Raw genomic sequence first — 23,290 nt, 5'->3', positions numbered from 1 at the left:
ACCTTACATCCCAGAGCTCTTTGTTTTTATCTGATTGACTTTAAATATATTTATATAGAGAGAGAGACTATATATATATATATATATATATATATGGTTGCAAATAACATAAAAGACAGACGAATGACTCCTGGGAATATCCATGGTACAAAATAAAAATGCGAACACACACACACACACACACACACAAACATATAGTGAGAGAGAGACAGCTTTATCGGTAGTTCTTGAATTACAACTGTAACGGAGCCTGCCCATTATGCTTGTATGTCGTCGTGTTTATAAAGTGGGTTGGTCGTGTGACTGACCTGATTTTTCTACCTTTTTTGCAGTGGTCATTAAGCAAATGCCTTGGTTGTTAAGCAAATGCCATGGTCATTAAGTGAACCAATGTTTGCCGTGGGGCCAGTTTTGCCAAAAACTGGGAGCAACTGCCAGTTTTTCGCAAAACTACTGTAAAACACCATCACATGTCCACGGGTTACTGCAAAGGACTATAAATGCCGCCCAGGTGCAGAGTCCTCCGAGTGTCATCATTAGACGACTGCTCATTAGTCAGGGACTACCTGTACTATGCTTTAATATGTATATTAAAATACGTTTCAGGTATCAACTTCATGTAGAAAGGGATATGTGTTTCAATTGTTCCTTTACCTCATGGGGTTTCACAAAATAATAAACTGAGTTTTCTTCTTGATCCTGGTGAGTAGACGATGCTCATGGTGAACCAATCTTGTTCTTGGATATGCACTCTGCCAATAGCTTTAAAATCTTGCAAGTCTGGTACCCTCCACATGTGATTTACTATTATGATTCCTAGGTACAAAGAGGGTATGAGACGGGATCACCCTGTGTCAAGATAGTTCCAGAGAATGGAAATATCTACTCTGTAACATATGAAATAAAATGTACCTACTGTTGAAGGTGTGTGTATGTGTTATATGTGGGTGTAATCCTTCTGCCCGTGTTCTATCCGAGACTTAGGTGAACTACATTTTGTCATTATGTCAACCATCACATCTAGTTTATGAAGAAACCAAATACTGCTCATTTTATTTATCTGTATGAACTATGTATTATCTTACTGATCTGGGCAGAAGACATTTCTTAGATATGACAAAATAAATGTATTAGCTGAGGAATGCATATTTTTAGAACTTTAGTTTGGGGCTGAAGTCTTGAGTCTGCTCAGAAATTTAATTGTATTCTATATTTGTTTTCTTAATTGATAATCCAAAATGTCACACAAAATCATTGAATTTATGAGCAAGACATTTTCCTTTTGTTAGCTACTGGTTATAGAAATAGTACGTCACAGAAGATATTGTTAAACATTAAATGATTACAAAAATATTGTAAACAATATTTATTTGTTTCCCTTTAAAAAACAGCTGCACTGAATTTGATCAGAACAATAGACATTCTCATTCTGAAATTGCAATTCACTCAACTGCCTGAATATATTCAAGAGTTGAGTGCCCAAATTCAAATTATTAAATATATATATTTATTCATTTATTATGCAAGAAGATGAATGAAACCGGAAACTATTTTGTCTTTAAGCTAGAATATTTGTTAGATATATATTTAGTCAAATGAATATAAAGTGTTAATAACAAGTCTCTAATCTTAATCTTTATCTGATTATCAGTTTATGCTGTAAAAATAATTGCATAAGTGGTGTTCCATGTGCCACAAATGTGGATTTTTCAAATCCACAGAAACCCTGATCTGTACTTTAATGTTAATGTAATGTAATTAACTTGGATCTTATTAATCTGGCTTTTTTGATGCTTGTTAATCAACCCTACTACTGCTGCTATCTTGAAACTACCAGGAGAGAAAATCACCTTTTATTTTCACAATACAAATATGTTGATGCTCTTTTATAAAATACTTCCAGCATGACAATTCATGTAAATAACCTCTACTTTAGATTTGATGTGACTTTTGAAATGCCTAGATTATGATATAATGGACTTTTTAAACAAACTGATTACAAAACGGAAATAAATATATATATATATATATATTAAATAAAAGTTTAAAGCAGTGGCACATACCTTCTTTGAAGGGAGCTGCAATTAACCTTTGAAAGGCATGCTACAGCTGCTTTCTACAGAATAGTCAAAGACATGACCAAGGATTGATCTAAACTTAATTAAAATTATGAAAATAATCATTTATGTGATTATTCCCACATGTATTTAAACATGTCCTCCTGCTTCATTACAATTCTAATTCTGTGGAAAATTTAAGAAGTTTGTGGGGACATTCTCAAAAGTTAGGGTTCATCTCATCTTGGATTAGAGAAACAGCTCATTTTAAGGCTGTGCATGCTTCAGAAATGATTCCAAATATATGTCTTGAATTTTGAGCAACCATGGCATCTTTTGGCTATTCATTAAAGCAGGCAAGTCTTTCTACGAGCTTCCATGTAAGCCTGAAAAAGATATGACTTCCTTCATGAATCAAATAATGAAAGCAGTATAGTTTAGTGTGCCTCTTAAAATGGATGTTTTAATGATAGATTTTTTTTACTTTTTTAAATAATTAGAAGTTAATACCAAAATTTACAAATAGTTAACTTTTTAAAAGAAAGTAAACGTAATGATACTGTCTTAGTCATGTTTAAGATCTATTGGGGTGTTGAGTCTGTTCAGTATATTGAAATACAGACGCTGGTTTTTAAACATGCAGTTTGTACCTAATTTTCCTCATTTTAAATTCCTAATTTAAAAATTCAACATTTATTTCATCACGCTAGCCAACACGTTTGATTACTTCAAAATCAAACTGTTCAATGGTTGGGTCAAACAATCCAACCATTTTTGCTTCCAAATGTACAACTCTGCTCCTGGCAGATACTGAAAGTCACACGCTTTTCTTCAATCAGTGGATGCAAGAGCTGATTCCAATGATGCTAATCATCTTAAACTATTAAGAATTTGTCCCATAGAGTCATTAGAAACACAAATCACTCAGAACAGTTTCTCTTTTTTAAGTGGTAAGAAGGATTTTATATAGCCGGAGGTGGTACCTTTTAGATTTCAAATGTTAGGGTATTTATTTATTAGATCTATATCCCATCTTTCATTCAAGGTGTCACACATGACATCATTCCTCCCATTTTTCCTGTAAACAATCTTAAATATCAGCAACTAAATGAGAGGAGCAAAGCAAGGAATGTGTGTCAGAACAACACAAGGAGCATTGCATCACATCACGTAGCCCCACCAAAGGTGTAGAGCTTATACTTAATGCCACTTTCATCATTGTGACCGGTCTGAAATCACCTAAAGGATTCTTGTAGCTGAAAGTGGTCTAGAATTTAGGTCTCCCTAGTCCAATATCACACTGGCATTGATTAAAGTTGGTTATTAAATGTTTTGTGAGCAATATTTCAGTGCAGACCAAGCAATCTGTGGAAGTCTAAAATCTGCCTTACACACTTAAGATCTTAAAAAGTGTGTAATTGTAGTTCAGATGAACACGTATATGAGAACTCTTACCTTCAATCTGTGAGTCTAAAAAAATGCATCTCAGTTGGACATCTCAACACACTAGTCATACTAGTGCATTAGAAGATACTGATTTTTTTTATGTTTTAATGGCTGATAAACTGTAGGCATGCATGTATTTTGGATTAAGGGCTCAGAAAAACTAAATATTAAACTTCAGTCATGTTGAACTGTTGTACACCCTATATTAAAAACATTATTTACTGGCATGCAGTTTAGCATTTGCAGATCCTGGGTTTTACTTCTAAAAGATACAGTATTTGAGTCCTGAAATAGATTACATGGTGTTTTATCAAATATCATACTGTATCATTTTATATTTTAAAAACCTGTGTACAAACTGTTTATAGATATTTGTGGACACAAAATACACATGTATATTTTTAAACATTAAAGTTTAAGTCTGGACATCTCTGATTTTGTGTGAAATGAAATACACTGTCCTTGTAGTCTAGTTGGCTGTTTACTGCTTATTTTATTCATTGCTGCTAATATGATGTTATAAAAAAAAATGTAAATTATAAAAAAAGTTTGTGGCATCAGAGTTCCTGCAGCAAAGCTTTGAATCAAACCACTGGTAATATGAATATGTTGTATTGGCTTGTTGAACATAATCATAAAACCACATATTTTCAATGTTTCTTTTCCTTTTAGATTAGATAACAAATGTCTATTTTTTGTAAATAATGATTTTTATAAATGGATTTTCTCCATAATTTCCCTTAAACATCCATTTCACAAAATCCCAAAATATGCAATTATTTATCATACATATTATACAAATAGGGTCCCCATTTCAGAACAAACTTTATGAAATTCTATACATAAGGAGAACATTAAATAACAATTAAGCTGTAATTTAAACGTGACTTTCTTTTCCCTTTGAAAATAAATGAGAAAACTAAAAATAACCTTTTGTTTGGGCCTTTTGTTTTGCTTCTTCAAATTCACATTACTTTTAATTAATAGTTATGTTTAATATTATATTAGCAGTATTGGTGACACTAATAATAACTAATGTAGAATTAGTTTTGAAGGAAGTCTGAAACAAATGATGCTCCAAGGAGAATTACAAAGGAGGCAGCTTTGATGCTAGTATTATTCCTCTCCCATTGAAATCTTCAAAAGCACTGGCTCTTAAACATGTTTTTTATTTGAGGGAGAATCATTTCAGAATAGCAAATTCATATCAGGTCTGAGGCTGCCTCCTCCTTCTGGTATGGGAAGCACTCACAGATCCTGGTTCTGACAGCATCAATTCAGCAGTGTTAGAGACAGGTAATTCTATTATGCTAGAACTATCAAAGGAGCTTTCTGCTATGGTGAAGGTACTCATACCTCAATAGGTAGATACATTCCATTCTTCCAAGATAGTTTTTCACCTTTCCAATCCAGCCAGTGGCCCTGGAATTTCCAAATGGTCCCAATCTAATGCTAACCAGTTTCTGACTTTACTTAGTTTTTCAGATTAGCCAGTGTGAGGTACTACCATTTGCCAAGGCATCACATCAGCTGGGAAGACAATGGTAATGATGTTATCCATTCAATCATGTCCAATTTTTGGTGATTCTCTGAACCAGCTGTTTTCACATTTTCTAATCTTGAATGAACTTTTTCAGTTTTTTTATACTCTGGCTGGCATTGGCTTTTATGATATCTAGCCACCATGTTGTTTTGTGGTCTCATTTCCATTTATCACTGATCATTCCAAGCATAACTGCTTTTCTAGTAAGTTTGATCAGCATATTGTTTTATATTCCATTCTAGGTCTTTTATGTTGTCTTCATGTGCACCCAATTTTAATTATGTTCCCTTTAGTTCATTTACACCAGAATCAGTCTTAACAATGACCATAAAATGTATCTATGATATAATTATTAATAGAAGAATGTCCCAGACATTTAGATCAGAAAGGGGTAATTAGGTCGATGGCAAATGTCCCTGTAAAACGGACAGTACAAAAGAGCTTGGGCTGTGGTTTCTATAGCATCCATGTCATAGGGGAAATGTCAAGTTTCATGATGGGTTTTCCTATATGGCCCACACTATACTATGATATAAATATTAAGCTGGTAGGAGCTAAAATGTGATTATTTACAAATACGTTATAAAATAAATTTTAACGTTGCATGCTGCCTGGAGTCACTATTGGGCAGCTATATAAATTTGCTTAATAAATAATAAATGATGTGAGAGAAAGCAGCAATTTCTGATTGGTCCTCTAGTTGTAAAATCCTTTGCCTTAATACTGATCTAGTTTGATCTAGTCCTAAAATTAAGATAGCATAAATAAAACTGAAGCCAATACACATCCCTGTCTAACTCGCCTACTTACTAATATTTCTATGGTGACATGTCCTTGGTTATTGCACCTGATCTTCAATCTTGTATTCTCATGAATTATTATGAGCAGCAGAAGCACTGCAGTGTATTTAAATATACACCACAATTTAGAGCTATGATACTATCTCAAGAGCTGATTTAAAGTCAATAAATGCTGCATAAAGAGATTGTCCAGATTTGTGGGTATACTTTTCTACGAGGTGTTGCAGCACCATAGCATGGTTTAACATTGTTCAACCTGCTCTAAACCATCTATAACAGACTAACAGTATTACTGAGTTGGAAGGGATCTTGGAGGTCTTCTAGTCCAACCCCCTATTCAAGCAGGAGATCCTATATCATTTCAGACAAATGACCATCCAATCTCTTCCTAAAAAACTTCATTGTTGAAGCAGCCACATCTTCTGAAGCCAAGCCATTACACTGAATGATTTTTCTCGCCATCAGGAAATTTCTGCATAGTTCTAAATTGGTCCCCTCCTTGATAAATCTCCATCCATTACGTCTAGTCCTGCCTTCAGGAGCTTTGGAGAAGAGTAGACCCCTCTTCTTTGTGGCAGCCCCTTCAATATTGGAAGACTGTTATCATATCATCTCTAATCTTTCTATTTATTAGACTAGACTAGAGGTGACATGCTAACAGTCTTCCAGACCTATCCAGAACTATTGGGGCCAGTTAATGAACATCTTTCTGTACTAGCCAATAAGTTAATTTATTCTGCAGATGTTTAGCATATGTTCTGCCAATATGAGTTAATAAACCCATTGAGCAAAAGTCAGCTGGATCATCTCTTTTGCCCTTCTCTGTTAGTACTGTTACAGCCAAGCTCCCGGCCTTTGATACCAATCTATTGCTCTGAAAAATGCTGTTAACATTGAGACCCACCATTCCAAATAATTTGTATTACTTTATTACATAATAAGACCTGGGGACTTTCCCTGGTTTGAATCCTTTCATTATATTTCTGTGTCCATACAAGCTGGGTGACTTGGGGTCAATCACTCCCTCTATGGCAGCGGTTCTCAACCTATGGGTCGGGACCCCATTTGGGGTCGATCGACCATTTCACGGGGGTCGCCAAGCAAGGCTATCCACCATTTTTTTTGTCCGCCATTTTTTTTGTCCGTCATTTTTTTCCCCTTTACCTCCCTTGGGCTGGGCCAGCTGGTGGTCAGCCTGCTCCGTCTCTGCCGCTTGCCAGCTACGCCTCGGCCGGCGCTGGGGGCGGAACCACACATGCGCGGCACTCCCGGTCAGGGATAGTCCTTGACTTACGACCGGTTTAGTCCTCGACTTACGACCAGTTGGGGGCCGCGGCATTAAAAAGGTTGAGAACCACTGCTCTATGGCCTCAGGCTCTGGCAATAAACCAGTCAGTCAATTCCAGCAGATCTGGAAAAAGCAGACCCTGCACTTAAGGGAAACCGCTAGGAAGGAATGGCAAAAATAAAAATAAAAAATGACCTGGATAAAATCAACCAGAACCTGAATTGACCAGTTTATTTATTAGCCAAACACTCTTAAGTTATATCCCCAGGAAGCCAAGGTTGCCTCATGGGCCAATAAAATGTTAAACAGCTTGCCTCAGTCCCCCCCCCTTCCCCCCAATCATGGGGAGAACCAAAAGGCTGCTGGCCAAGGAATTCAGGGAGGTGGAGGTCGTGGTTCGGGGAAGCCCATTGGAAGGCAGAGGGAGTTGCGCTTTCGTCGTCCCGCTAGTCCAGGGGTAGGCAACCTCGGCTCTTTTATGACTCATGGACTTCAATTCCCAGAATTCCTGAGCCAGCTATGCTGGCTCAGGAATTCTGGGAGTTGAAGTCCATGAGTCATAAAAGAGCCGAGGTTGCCTACCCCTGCGCTAGTCTTTTCGAAGCCCGACCAGAACCCCAAGCGCGCAAGGCTCCAAGACGAAGTAATCCCGCAGTGGGGAGAGAAAAGGGGAGCCGAACCCCCCGCGCGGCTTGAGAGACAGAACGGCAAAAGCGGCGGCTCGGGAAGGAGCCAGCCAGGCGGATGCGCGCGCAGGGCTTTTGCGCTAATCTCCTCTTCGGCTGGTGACTCCACTGCGCTGCCGCGGGAAGGTTCGGGCGGACTTCCAGCCGCGTTCTTCGCGCGCTGCGCCCACCTAGCCTGGCAGTCGCCTCCTCCTCCTCCTCCTTCACGCAGGCGCCACAACCAGTGTTTCTCAACCTTGACAATTTTAAGGCATGTGGACTTCAATTCCCAGAATTCCACAGCCAGCATTGCTGGCTGTGGAATTCTGGGAGTTGAAGTCCACATGCCTTAAAATTGTCAAGGTTGAGAAACACTGGACTAGCCTGTCTTTCTGCCGCCGCGAGTCGCTCCGCTCCCTTTCTGCACGGCCGCCCTTGGAGGCGGGGGCAAGGCTGAAGCCGCCCTTCCCTCTCAGCCGTCCTGAGCCTGGGTTGTCGCCCGGGTAACCAGCAACATCTCCGGCTTCCCAGGGCTGCTGCAGCAGCAAAAGCGGTAAGAACCGCGGCTGCCGTCCTTCGGGTGCCGACGTCCGGATAGCTGGCAAAATGCACCGCGCCGTAAAATGTCGCTTCTCCCTTTGAGGCCACTTTAGCGGTCGTTCGGATGCTGGCAGCCCCGGGAGAGGGCGGCGCGGTCGGCATCGAGCGGACTAGTCGAGCTGTGGCTCATTTTCTGGGAACCCCAGAATCGGGTTAATTGGGCAAAGCGTGTTTTTGTTGGCACTGATTTGGGTTCGACTCGAGTTGGAGAACTGAAAACGTCCCAAATCAGAACAAGGGCAAATGAAAGCACCTTGATCTTTCTCCAGGCGATCGGTAGAAGTCGGATTCCCCTGGGAGAAAGGGTTTTTGGGGACCCCAGACATGGTGGGGGTACTTCATTCAAAGCAGAATGTAGCGCTTGAAATAATTACACGGATTACTGATTTCATTTCACTAGGCATTAAAATCCCCAAAGTGCTTCCCCCCCCCCCCAAAAAAAAAAAGGCAACTGGCCTTTTCTTGGTTGTTGGGGTAATTTTTCGGTTCTCATCTAAGACCTGAAGAAGCTTCTTGGATGAGAAGCAAAACGTTTCCAAAAGGGGGGGAAAAAAACCCAAGAAAGTCCAGTTGCCTTTTGGGGAAAAAAACAACCCACTTTTGAGACAACCAGGTGGATGATTGAGAATCTTCATTGACACTAGGCACTAAACCTACCAGTATATATGTTAAGAGTTTAGTTTTCTCCAAGTATTCACAGTTATTGACTTGAACGGACAAAAATAGAAGGGAAAAACATCAATAGGGATATCTGCTGAGAAGAAAGTAGAGTTTGTGGAGCATGAAGTGAATGTTCCATTTGTGGATTTCTTATAGTATTAAAAGATCCTAGAAAACACACTGAATGTGTTATAGAAGGGTAACTGTGGGTTTTCCCAAGAATGAAGTTGCTATTTTAAGGTAAGTTGTCACTTGTTGGATGTGGATGGTAATAAGTGCAGATTCTGAATCCCTGAAATATACCTGAATTAAAATCTGCTCTGAAGTACTCTTGGATTTTTGTTAGTGCCCTTTTCCTGTCATTTTGATGGCAAACTAGGAAGTTGCAAAATCTTGTTTGTAGTGGTGCTGTGAATCTACTTCTGGAGACCATAGGTGGTTCTCAGTTCCAGTTTGCAGGTTACAAAAGAGAAATAAACATATTTAAGTGGTCATATAATTGTTATTCCTAAAGACTTAAAAGGCTAATGCAATGTAACTGTCTCTTCTGTTACTTGATTTTGTAAAATGGACATTCATTTCTTTATCAGCCTGCCAATATCTTTTCAGCTAAATATTAGGCTTAAAATGTAATTCCTGTCTAGTAAATATGTCAGAGATCATGAAGGATAAAGCCACCCGCTTGGCCAAGAACAGAGGCAGCATATCTTCTATGGGGAGCCATGAGATCAGAGCAAAGGATTTCTTTGGAAGAAACAAAGAGTAAGTAGCAGCATTATATTTTCTTATTTTTTATCTTGTTAATTTTTTGGTAGTTCTGTTGGGTTATTTCCTTTGGGCACCATGAGATTAAAACTGTTCTATATTTAACCATGGAAGTAGCTATTTTTTAGAAACTGTCCCGTCCCGAGAGCCATATTGAATAGAGATTCTATACTGACTTTATAGCATTTTGTTCTGCCATAATGGGGCATGTACAGAAATCCTGTTCCAGTTGCAGGATGAAATTAGAAAGGAATAACAAGAAGAATGGAAGGGAATCAAAATTGCAGTTTTCAAATAACTAAAAGGTTATCATGCAACGAACAGAGCTGTTATAGAGCAGTGTTCCTCAACCTCAGCAACTTTAAGATTTAGGGACTTGTACTTCCCCAGGTATCGGGGTAATTCTTTAATTACTATATCAAGGCAATACTTAATATGTCTTCCCAAAAATGATTCATACAAAATCAATGGGGCTTAACATACCAAGAATCCCTATTCAGATAGTTCCTACATTCCTTGATACTTCACAGATTGTTGATTTTTTTTATTAATATGGCAGTCATTTTTGGTTATAATGTTTAGCTCTGTAAGTACGGTGTCATATATGGATGAACCTGGCCACCATGAGGATAGTCTGCGCCCAGCTATTCAGATGGAGAACACATACCAATTAGGTAAGTATAATTTTTATATTAATCATCCAGTCCCCCATGTAGGATATTTAGGACTTACTGGCCAAACAAGTATATTTATTAAAGGTGATGGTACCTAGCAGTAGGAACATCCTAGATACTTTATAACCAGATATCATTCTTCTGTTTCTAGGCCATCCTGTTTCCTTGTTTCCATTTTTGACATTCTAATCTCTAATCACAAGAATATATCTTACTTGCATATTTTGTCAATTCCAGACTACATTTGACTGTCAAACTCATTAATCTCTAAAGTCATTATCTGTCTTGAGCATCTTCCTTTATTACTGCTACCCGATATAGTAGTAGTAGTAATAATAATAATAATAATAATAATAATAATAATAATAATAATAATAAAAGTTGGAAGGGACCTTGGAGGTCATCGAGTCCAGCCCCCCTACACCATTTCAGACAAACGGCTGTCCAGTCTCTTCTTAAAAACTTCCAGTGTTGGAGCATTCACCACTTCTGGAGGCAGGTTGTTCCATTGGTTAATTGTTCTAACTGTCAGGAAGTTTCTCCTTAGTTCTAGGTTGCTTCTCTCCTTGATCAGTTTCCACCCATTGCTTCTCGTCCTGCCTTCAGGTTCCTTGGAGAATAGCTTGACTCCCTCTTCTTTGTGGCAGCCCCTGAGATATTGGAACACTGCTATCATGTCCCCCCTCGTCCTTCTCTTCGTTAAACTAGACATACCCAATTCCAGCAACCGTTCCTTATATGTTTTAGCCTCCAGTCCCCTAATCATCTTTGTTGCTCTTCTCTGTACTCTTTCTAGAGTCTCAGCATCTTTTTTACATCGTGGTGACCAAAACTGGATGCAGTATTCCAAGTGTGGCCTTACTAAGGCATTGTAAAGTGGTATTAATACTTCACGTGATCTTGATTCTATCCCTCTGTTAATGCAGCCCAGCACTGTGTTGGCTTTTCTGGCAGCTGCAGCACACTGCTGGCTCATATTTAAGTGATTGTCCACTAGGACTCCGAGATCCCTCTCACAGTTACTACTATTGAGCAAGGTACCCCCTATACTATACCTGTACATTTGGTTTTTCTTGCCTAAATTTAGAACCTTACTTTTTTCACCATTGAAATTCATTTTGTTAGGTGTCTGTCTGCTCCTTTTAGCTGGGATGAGTACATACATTCATACCTTGAGTGACCACACTGGGAGTATATATTTTTAGTATGCCCGCATGCATTCTTTGCTCATCCCTCCCAGGAATACCCCTCCTAATATAATGATGCAATATAGCAGGATTGTTGGATCTATAGCCAAGGTTTTCTATTCATATTAAAGTCTTGTAGAATAATGCTATGTACTCTCTCTCTGCTTCTTAGGTCCTACAAAGTATTTCCCAATCACTGCTGTGAATAATATCTTGAAGGATGTGGTAGTAAGTTATCTACAGGAAGAACAATATGAAGCAGAGTTGTGCAGGCAAATGACTAAAACTATATCTGAGGTACAAAAGTATCACTAAATAAGAATTAAAATCAATATTGGAATAGAAGTTATAGAAACTCTACAGTGCAAATAGAAGGGAGCCTATCTTAAGCTTTATTTGAGGGAAATTTCAATTGTTTTTCAGCAACAGGGGGACATTAAGAGTGAAATATAAGATATCTATAAAAATATTTGATAATTGTGCTAGCCTATGTTAGGACATATTCAAATGAACTTTTTCAGCTATGGTTTTATATCTCAAGTTACTTTTTGAGAAGCTCTTACTGCTACTTTGCTGTTCTTTTGTAAAATAAACAAGAAATTGCAAACAACTTTTCAGGCTATTCAGAATGTACTTTTCTCTATTATATGCCTCTATATATTTCCCATATATTGAATATGATATCACTGCTATGTGAAGGAACAGTTGAAGGTCAAGACTTTATGGTCCAATTTATAATCTAGGAATTTATAATTGTCTGTAACACAGGAGTAAGTTGCTCTGACTCACTGAAGGAATCAGCTTTTGTGACTTTCAACCAATGGTACTTGATCCTGTAAATTATTTGGAATTATAAATCCAATTTACTAATACACTGTAATTAGAATGAAATGGTTAAATACTTAAGCAGATTTCTACTGTATTCTAAGGACTTCTAATTCTCTAACAGTAACTAAGAGTTTAAGCAAATATATTTTTCTCCTAGGTAATAAAAGCCCGGATAAAAGACCTGATGGTACCAAGATACAAAATTATTGTGATTATATATATTGGACAGCTAGGTAAACAGAGCATGCAGATTGGAAGCAGGTGCCTTTGGGACAGTACAAGTGATACTTTTTCTTCATACTCCTTTAAAAATAGATCATTGTTTGCTCTTGCAAATGTCTATGCTCTTTACTCTGAATGATGATGCAAAAAATGTGAGCTGAAAAACAAACTAGATCTTATTTTTGAATTACACTTCTATCCACCTTTACATAATGATAAGTTGCATTAATAAACCAATGTGCATGGTTGTTATGTTTGCTAAGTAATCTATTAATTATGGAAGAAAAAGTCAATTACTTTTTGAGACACCACTATTGTAATTGCAACTAATGACACAGAACTATTTGGTCCTGAATACATTGGTGCTTAAAAATTTGTGAACCCTTTTGACTTTTCAGTGGTTCTGCATTAATGTAGTTTGATATCATTTTCCTCAATAAATAAATGTACAAGTATAATGTTTTGACTCATTAGTTTAATTAGGTTCTCTTTAGTGTGGAGAACAGGTCCTATTTTAGGTAATATTTGTGAAGAAATATTGAAAATTCAAAAGGACTCGCAAACTTTTAAGCACTGCTGCAGGTTTCCAGGAAAAGATTCAGTATCCCTGATATAATACCTGTGATAGAATAATAGATATGAATATGAAATGCAATTACCTATGTTTACATTCTTGAATAATAATTGGTATATAACTGTAATAAGCAGATTTGCTTATACTTATACAGGTAATTAGTTGGAAAGGTAAGCTAATCCATTTAAAATGTAATTTGGCTTTTCAGAGAAATTGGTATGAGTTAATAGAAAAACATGGGAAACTATACGGTACTGTACACATTAGATAATAGCAGTAGTAATTAAAGTGTTCTTTTTATTTTTATAAAATAATTAGATAAGAACATAACTGGTTAAGGACCAGTCCACTTCCTAAGAGGTTGCCTATTGAGCAGCTAAAATTAAATAATATAAATATAAAAATATAAATAAATCACTTGTTAAATGTATTGATAAACTGAATAACGTTTTAAGAAAAGAAATCTAAAGATTAAATTTGAAATAAAAATGTGTAGAAACCATTTATGGCTACCTTTTGTCTATTTGTATTTACATTTTTCCATTAATAAGTACGTGATAACTCATTTTAAAAGGTTAAGATGCACAAGAATAAGTAACCCAGATGATGGCACCTGATTTGAAGCTGATTTAAATTTCCAGCATGAAAAGTTGGAATCACAGTAAGGCAGTCACAAAACTTTGCAGTTTATGAGTAGAGACATCACAGTCACTATCTGACATCAGTGGGCTAATGGAGGCAACATTTCCCCCCCCCCATTAAAATGCATCTCGAATGAAGCTATGAGGTGAGAATAATATGAAATATGTAGTCCATCTGACTGCCAGCTGCAGCGGTTCTGGAGCACTAAGCATTTCTTGAAACCAAATGTTTTTCAACCAAGAATGTTAGTAGGCCTCTCCCTATCTCTGGAAAAAAAAAACCTGCAACATTCTTTTTCCTGCACTCCTTCCCCCAAATATTTTTTTTTCTTTCCACCAAACATTTATCATCACTATTGGCAAGTTTCTTTGCAAAAACCTCAGAAGCATCTTTATTTTGAGATCAGTCCAGGCAAAAAGTAATTAGATTAATAAACATTGAAATATCTAGTCAATATTGTCTCTTCTGGCTGTCATTCTAGGTTTTCAGTCAGGATTTCTATTAGCTCTATCAAGGATTAACGCTGGTTTGCAGAACCACTGAGCTCCAGCCATTCATTCAAATTGTTCTTTTAACTCCCTAAGAAAGTGAAACGTGTTCAGAGATATTTTTTTTTTAATTTGCAAGCCCGATACTATTTTTATGCATTGATAAGAACTGTTTAGGGAAACCAGTTTACAGAATTGCACATTTTTATTTCAAGATTAGGAAACAAAGCAGCTAACTTCAGATGGCTGATACACAAGTATGAAATAAAAAAAATTCTAATTTGTATAACATCCTAAGTAGAATAGCAGCAGCAGAGCTGGGAAATACAAAGTGTAACAGAAAAGATTTGAAAACGCTCCATTCTAGACATGATGCGTCTTATTTAGATAAGCTTCCATGGCAGGATCTTAACATTTTTAGCACAGTGAACTTATAGAGTTTGCACTGCACCCAATAGTACAACAAGTGATTGTAAGCTGCATGACATCCTCATTTCTTTTGTGCACAGACCTCTGTTGCATGCCTCGCAAATCTTTCTCAGACTCCATGTTATACTGGATTAATTCGTTGCTTTGGGATTTTGACTTCTCCATGTAATTTCCGTTGGCATCTGTTGAATGAGATTAAATGATAAATATGTATGCCTTTGTTGTTCCATTACATAAAAATGAGAGAAAAGCAAATTCAGATTTTATCTCCACAAACCTAAAATCTAAAAATTATTACCAAATAAAAGCTAATCTGTGCTTTAAATTTTCCTGTGTGCGCACAGTCTGTGTTGTTAACATTTAGAAGATCAACCTGGAAGTTTCAGTTAAGAATTTATACTTGGTAGCTTTGCTTTCCTAGAAAATACATCCCAAATTGAAGCTAACTTCTTTTCAAAAGAATGAAGAAAATTGTATTTTCTTCCAATGCTTCTCCAATTAGAATAGGAATTATATATATATATTATATATATATAATATAATTATATATTAACTTCAAACGCTCAAAAGCAAACTGATCTGTGTGAGTTTTGTAATCTTGGTCATGCATCTGATTTCTTACTTAAAACAAAATAATCCCAACAGCTATCATTAAAAAATAACTTGTAGAAATCTAGAACCTGATTAATATGCATTATCCTATGCAATACAGTTCACAGTATTATGTAGCATATTTCAAGGCTTGCAGAGGTTGAGGCATAGGGACTTGAAAAGGTATCTGCCAGATCTGGTCCATTTAAGAAGTTCCTCTGGTGCCCCTACTATCAAAATAGAACAGGTCGTAACATTTTTCCATGGTATTCTCTGTTTTATAAGTTGTAACGTTATTACCTTTATAATATAACTCATCTTTAAAATGTATCTATTCAACCATAGCATAGTAAAACCAAAATAATGGTACATTTATTGTAATGACCGATTGCATGCCAAAATTATGAATATTTGGGCAATTTATATGCTCACCTATGAGCCCTTCTGAGAAAGGGTCACCAAGTTGTCTTCTCCACCGTGATCCTCCACAAGCAAAGACAACAGCTCTGACAAATTCTCTCCCACAGAGTTTAACAGTTGTTGTTTCAGAATGTATGACCATGACACAGAGGAAAAGCAGGCCTAATAGTACCACCTTCATTTTCTAGGTGAAACACCTGGTGGCAGTCTGAGCAGGAAAGAAGTAAACAGCCACTAAAGGTTCATGCTGAGATCCGCCACTAATTTATATGTATCTGGGCTGTTGGTTGAATGACGTAGGCAGAAGTAGTAAAATTGTTTTCTGATAGCTTTAAGTGCTTTAGGTTATGTACCTGGGTTGTTCTCAAATAGTTACTGGGCTTTCAATATATCACTATATTGGCCAAAATAACAGCAAGATCAGTGTTCCAGAACATTTATAGAATACTTCTGCCTTAGATCAATATTATAAATGTGCACTTCATCTCCACATCCCAAAGTTTTGCTTGTGATATTTAACTAAGTGCAAATTATTGTGGCTGCTATATTTTTTAAGTAGTGGATTAACTTAACTAGTAAGAACATTCCATGTTGCTTTGGAACACTTAGCAGAATTATTGGATTCCCTGAATTTTTCCAATGCTTTAATCATATATGTGCTGGTCCAGCTATATTGATCTTTTGATTTAAATTTTGCACAGATTTTGAAAACCATCAACGAATAATTTTGGAATGAGAGATAATTTGTGTTTTGATTTGCTTTTCTATATGTTTCTACTGCATTCTGATATAATCTATTTTAAGATAGTATTGGTTTCTGAAATTATGGATTTAATCTAGCAAGGATGACATAGGACAGTGATGGCAAACCTTTTAGAGACCGAGTGCCCAAATTGCAACCCAAAACCCACTTATGCATCGTCAGGTGCCGGGTGGGTGTGGCCCATTGGCTGGGCATGGCTGCGGCGATAACGGCAGACTGATGGGACTAAAAAGTTCAATCAATCAATTCCAACTTTGCAAGATCTTTTTTTTCCCACGAGAAGTTGAAATTGACTGATAGATTGAACCTTTTTTTTTTTTTGCACACGGTGGTGGAGGCCTAAAGCGAAAAGGTTTTATAAAACCCAGCTGAAGGCCTAGGACTGGGGTGATGGCGAGCGTGCCCACAGAGAGGGCTCTGAGTGCCGCCTCTGGCACCCGTGCCATAGGTTCACCACCACTGACATAGGATGTTGTAGAGTTGAAACTCAGAGAAAAAGCCTTTAGATCATAAAAGTGCCTTGCTTCAGCTTGAGTGTGTAGATAAAACTAAAATAACCGTGAGCATAGTTATTTACAATTGCTGAAATTGTATTAAACTTTGAATTAACTTTTGACAGCACTCATAGATGTCCACAGCTAACCCTAGTGATATTAAAAATGACATGCACAGATGACATTATAACTCAGACCCACCATATATAATTGCATCCTGATATCCATACAAAATATGTTATACACAGACCTTGCATTGGGTCTTCATGATCAATATTTTGCCACCTGTCTATACATGTCTGTATCAGTACTAAAACGATCATTTTTGATTGCCTGATCCTTGAAAAGTAAGTTCAGCTTTCTAACTTTTGTCTTTTCCAGGGAATCTATTTTCATCACTAGAAACAAGAGAGACAGCCAAATTGGTCTAGCATTGGCTTAGAAATCAGGAGACAGTGAGTTCTAGTCCCACCTTAGGCATGAAAGCTGGGTGGGTAGTTTTGGATCAGTCACTCTCTCTCAGCTCAAACCACTTCACAAAGTTGTTGTTGTGGGGAAAATAGGAGGTGGAAGGACTATTAGATATATTTGCTGCTTTGAGTTGTGTATAAAAATAATAAAGGCAGGACATGAAACAAAAGAAATGGACACAAGGCTAACACGGTTGTCAGGCTAGTAGCTCTTAGAACAGCAGGATGCCATCCTAGGAGAACGTTTACAGCCCATTTCCAGTCTATGTGGAGTAAATTATGCAAGTTGCAATATTGGAGCAGGAACAGCAAAACAATTCCCAAGTACAATGACAGAAATTCCTGGTAAGGATAACATGAGGAAACACATGTAATCTTCAGTTATGCTATTCTGTATATATTTTAAAGGATATATGCAGAAGCTCACAAAATTGCAGTTCGGAGTGCAATGCAAGGTACTTTTTGCCCATCTGGAAAAAAAAAAGCACCTGTATCTTCTGTAAGGAAGCAAGATAGCTTAGAGAACCTTGTATCGTTAAGAAAAGCAGATGAACAATTATGGTAATTATTGAATTAGTTATATAATGTATGTTTATAATTGTATTGGTATTGTTTAAAATTAATAAAACTTTTAAAATAAAAAAAAGAAAAAGGTACAGATTTGCTTCAAGTGGGAAGTAAAACTATTGCATATCGTTAGAGAAACATTTTATTTTGTTGTTCCAGCTTTCCAAAACAATATATAACTTGCTGTAGTATATGTACATTGGCCCAAATAAAGGAATTTTTTTCTTTTGAAAAAAAAAAAAGAAAAGAAAAGAAAAGCAGCCTATTAGTATGCCAATGTATATTGTCTTCATTTTTCCTTTGACAAATTCTGATCTGGATTGTTTGATCCATTGTAATTGTATTTCCTTTCACACTTGGTAGTTTGGGTATGGAGATTTTTTTAGAATTTGTTATATAGTGCTTTTTTAAAGAGTGTTTTTGGAGATTACAAGTTGGCACATAGTATTCATTTCATGGGCTTCTGCCGTTCCAAATCCTTTGGAATATCTACCTCAAGTTAATTTAAGATTACCTTTGGACTAAGAAGAAAGTAACTTGCTCAAAATCCCTTGAATAGTGGCCTGCTGTAAGTATAAATAGGTTTCTTTCTAATTTTTTTATTGGAAAAAATAGCTGAGAGTAGTTGCTCTTCTAATTATGCTTTAAAATACAATGTAGCTATAATATAAAGAAAGGTATTGATCCCTTACATCACATATAGTCTCCAACTTCAAGACTGTCGATGACTGTTAACTTTGACATAGAATGCCATTAACCTTGATGATATTTTCAGCTTACAAAAGCATTAAAATATTCAGTTCTTTAGTAGAACCAACAAATAAAAAACGATCTCTATCTGCTCTTAAAAGAAAGGACACATCCTTTTGTCACTTTTAAGAGGATAATGATTAACACACTGTTCACTCTAATGTATGCCATCTTTAGAAACACGACAGGAAACAGTTTGTCACATAATTTCTTCATCAAAATGTGTAAACTGCACTTAGAGATAGGTGTTAATGCTTTCTAACCAGTTTATAATTTGATCTGTTTAAACATTCAGTTCTTGTTGCCATGCCTGGGAAGCCAATTTGACGATACAACTAAAAACTATAATATTCATTTGTGACAGCTCCCCAGCTTACAAGGCTTAGAATTATTTCAATAATTTAGAACTTTTAAAATTGTTAATAATGGGAAAGTGGTATGTCTTACATATGGAGGGGTTGTTCTAGATTGGATTGCTTATTGCACAGGAGGTTTCCTTTTAATTGCAGATTACTGCAGACAAGACCAGTTCAGGTTTCTGTGTTGGCAGAAGGGGAAGGAAAAATTGTTCAGCTACAGCTCCTTCCCTTTCCAGTGCCTAGTGCTGCTTCTCATGAAACTCTGGAGAATCAGCAATATTATTCTAGAACAAATCCTGATAAAGAGCATGTCGCCAGGTTAAAACAAATTCCATTCCTAAATTTGCCCTTAAGTTGAATTTGTATGCAAAATGGAACAGGTTATTTAGTTATGTGTTTGTCTATGACTATGAACTGCTGAAAACAGGTTTAGTGTTGCCAGATGCCCCAAATTTGTATAGCCCAGCATGCCCTTAAAGGTACCCCCCCAAAACTCCCAAAAGACAAAAAAATTCCCCACAGCTGATCTCCAAACGTCCTAACTTCCAATCTCCAGCACTCACTTGGCTTATCAGAGCACACACACAGAGAGATGCAAGCAGAAACACATGCAGGATGTGAGCTGAAGAAGAGGGCTTGGAAATGCAGCAGTGGAACAGTAGATGGGGCTGTATTGCACAGACACACACCAGACAGAAACACCACTAGGACACACACACACACACCTGCCTGCAACACAAGGATACTCTTTGCTGGCCTACACCTGCCTTTCTTTTTTTGAGATGGATCTCTTTGCCAGTTGGCCCTCCACCAGTCTGAATACTGCAGGCAACCTATTCATAACTAGGGGTTGTTTTTAAGACGGAGGTTCATAATCTGGAGACTTCCTATATTTATATGAGCAAATTGTAAATTGGCCTCCCTTACTTTGATGCTAACCGATCAATACCAACGTGAATCTTAGTTGTCTATGGAAGAAAATTTGGGTTTTGTCGTTCTCCTAACATCCCATTTTTCTTTCAATAATATAAAAAAATATTAGAACGGCATCAACAAAAACAACCCCGAATCCAGGCATAATTTAAACACAGACCTGCTTTTTCCTGGATGTCATTCATAGCAAAAAAAAAGAGAGCATCTTTCATTATTTGTGTCTGAATGCTTGTTTGTTTTTGCAGGCACTCTTGGATAACAACTATTCATTCAGAGGCCGTTTAAAGTTACGATGGTGCTGAACGTGGAGGCTTATCTACAGCCCTTGAAGTTGTGGCCATCGCAACATCATGTAATCTTGATTTGGATGATTGGCACAACAGGCTTGCAATTACAATGGTTGCAGTGTCCTGCAGTCACATGATCACCATTTGTGGCTTTCACTGCCACCTTCTGACAAGCAAAGCAGCAGCTGGCAGGAGATTGCACATGGTGGAGATATGACATCCCACCTAACTACCGCAACCAGAACCATTAGAACTGTCATCATAAGTTGGTGTGGACACATAATGTCATACTTTACGACCATGTCTCTTAGAAACAGAATTCCTAGTCCCAATTATGATAGCTAATACCTGAGGACTACCTGAAATCAATTATTAGTACTTTCCATAAAACCATTTAGGGGCTTTTTAAAACATTCAGAACAGATTGTCTTTGTAGGTGTCTTATATAGGGAAAACAATCAGAGACATATATATATATAAATTCATACAGAACCACATAGATATTTAATAATTAATGGTGAACTATTAAATGCCATGTTTTACATCACCTTCACTCTTCTTAAATATTTCTGTAAAAAAACTACTCTGGACTGGCTAGATTAGAGCCGATCATATCATGCAAAATATCCATCTGAAAAACAAATAAATATATACGTAAGTATAAAACAAAAATATTGAAAGGCATTTTAAATAAATTAGGAAGAGTCTATGTCTGAGAAATCTTAAAGAAAATTAGTATTTAATACTATAAATGANGATTAATTCGTTGCTTTGGGATTTTGACTTCTCCATGTAATTTCCGTTGGCATCTGTTGAATGAGATTAAATGATAAATATGTATGCCTTTGTTGTTCCATTACATAAAAATGAGAGAAAAGCAAATTCAGATTTTATCTCCACAAACCTAAAATCTAAAAATTATTACCAAATAAAAGCTAATCTGTGCTTTAAATTTCCCTGTGTGCGCACAGTCTGTGTTGTTAACATTTAGAAGATCAACCTGGAAGTTTCAGTTAAGAATTTATACTTGGTAGCTTTGCTTTCCTAGAAAGTACATCCCAAATTGAAGCTAACTTCTTTTCAAAAGAATGAAGAAAATTGTATTTTCTTCCAATGCTTCTCCAATTAGAATAGGAATTATATATATATATTATATATATATAATATAATTATATATTAACTTCAAACGCTCAAAAGCAAACTGATCTGTGTGAGTTTTGTAATCTTGGTCATGCATCTGATTTCTTACTTAAAACAAAATAATCCCAACAGCTATCATTAAAAAATAACTTGTAGAAATCTAGAACCTGATTAATATGCATTATCCTATGCAATACAGTTCACAGTATTATGTAGCATATTTCAAAGCTTGCAGAGGTTGAGGCATAGGGACTTGAAAAGGTATCTGCCAGATTTGGTCCATTTAAGAAGTTCCTCTGGTGCCCCTACTATCAAAATAGAACAGGTGGTAACATTTTTCCATGGTATTCTCTGTTTTATAAGTTGTAACGTTATTACCTTTATAATATAACTCATCTTTAAAATGTATCTATTCAACCATAGCATAGTAAAACCAAAATAATGGTACATTTATTGTAATGACCGATTGCATGCCAAAATTATGATTATTTGGGCAATTTATATGCTCACCTTTGAGCCCTTCTGAGAAAGGGTCACCAAGTTGTCTTCTCCACCGTGATCCTCCACAAGCAAAGACAACAGCTCTGACAAATTCTCTCCCACAGAGTTTAACAGTTGTTGTTTCAGAATGTATGACTATGACACAGAGGAAAAGCAGGCCTAATAGTACCACCTTCATTTTGTAGGTGAAACACCTGGTGGCAGTCTGAGCAGGAAAGAAGTAAAGAGCCACTAGAGTTTCATGCTGAGATCCGCCACCAATTTATATGTATCTGGGCTGTTGGTTGAATGACGTAGGCAGAAGTAGTAAAATGGTTTTCTGATAGCTTTAAGTGCTTTAGGTTATGTACCTGGGTTGTTCTCAAATAGTTACTGGGCTTTCAATATATCACTATATTGGCCAAAATAACAGCAAGATCAGTGTTCCAGAACATTTATAGAATACTTCTGCCTTAGATCAATATTATAAATGTGCACTTCATCTCCACATCCCAAAGTTTTGCTTGTGATATTTAACTAAGTGCAAATTATTGTGGCTGCTATATTTTTTAAGTAGTGGATTAACTTAACTAGTAAGAACATTCCATGTTGCTTTGGAACACTTAGCAGAATTATTGGATTCCCTGAATTTTTCCAATGCTTTAATCATATATGTGCTGGTCCAGCTATATTGATCTTTTGATTTAAATTTTGCGCAGATTTTGAAAACCATCAACGAATAATTTTGGAGATAATTTGTGTTTTGATTTGCTTTTCTATATGTTTCTACTGCATTCTGATATAATCTATTTTAAGATAGTATTGGTTTCTGAAATTATGGATTTTTTTTTTATTATTATTATTATTATATTTGGATTTATATCCCGCCCTTCTCGCGGACTCAGGGCGGCTGACAATCAATTAAAATACATAAATAACAATTACAAATTTAAAATTAATTAAAAGAAGTATTTAAACATTGTCCAATTAAAATATAATTAAAACCCCTCTAAAAATTACCCTAGGCCAGTCCTGCAAGCTGGAATAACCAAGTCTTAAGGGCGCGGCGGAAGGAAGGGAGATCAGGGATGACCCTGATCTCTGGGGGCAGTTCATTCCAGAGGGTGGGAGCTCCCACAGAGAAGGCCCTCCCCCTTGGGGTCGCCAG

The 23,290-nt window shown here is 36.7% G+C and overlaps 2 protein-coding genes across 2 annotated transcripts in view; one reads left to right on the top strand and one right to left on the bottom strand.

Annotated features, from left to right (window-relative positions):
- Window positions 1-8,290: 8,290 nt before the first annotated feature.
- TCTEX1D1 (Tctex1 domain containing 1) lies at window positions 8,291-13,771 on the top strand. The gene is made up of 5 exons (XM_015829380.1): window positions 8,291-8,352; window positions 9,704-9,821; window positions 10,407-10,498; window positions 11,858-11,982; window positions 12,671-13,771. The coding sequence occupies exons 2-5, from the start codon at window positions 9,709-9,711 to the stop codon at window positions 12,872-12,874; spliced, it is 534 nt and encodes a 177-aa protein (XP_015684866.1). The 5' UTR covers window positions 8,291-8,352; window positions 9,704-9,708; the 3' UTR covers window positions 12,875-13,771.
- Window positions 13,772-14,916: 1,145 nt separating this feature from the next.
- WDR78 (WD repeat domain 78) overlaps window positions 14,917-23,290 on the bottom strand; it is a 37,665-nt gene continuing 29,291 nt past the window's right edge. The window contains exons 16-17 of the mRNA XM_029287050.1: window positions 21,051-21,133; window positions 14,917-15,050 (exon numbers count right to left, since the gene is read on the bottom strand). Coding sequence (XP_029142883.1) covers window positions 21,083-21,133 — 51 coding nt within the window. The 3' untranslated portion in view covers window positions 14,917-15,050; window positions 21,051-21,082. The remainder of the gene's footprint in view (window positions 15,051-21,050; window positions 21,134-23,290) is intronic.

Source organism: Protobothrops mucrosquamatus, unplaced genomic scaffold (genome assembly GCF_001527695.2).
Source record: "Protobothrops mucrosquamatus isolate PMUCROS unplaced genomic scaffold, P.Mucros_1.0 scaffold_18, whole genome shotgun sequence".
NCBI lineage: Eukaryota > Metazoa > Chordata > Lepidosauria > Squamata > Viperidae > Protobothrops > Protobothrops mucrosquamatus.
Note: the sequence above shows the minus strand (reverse complement) of the source record. Positions and strands in the feature narration are given on the sequence as shown.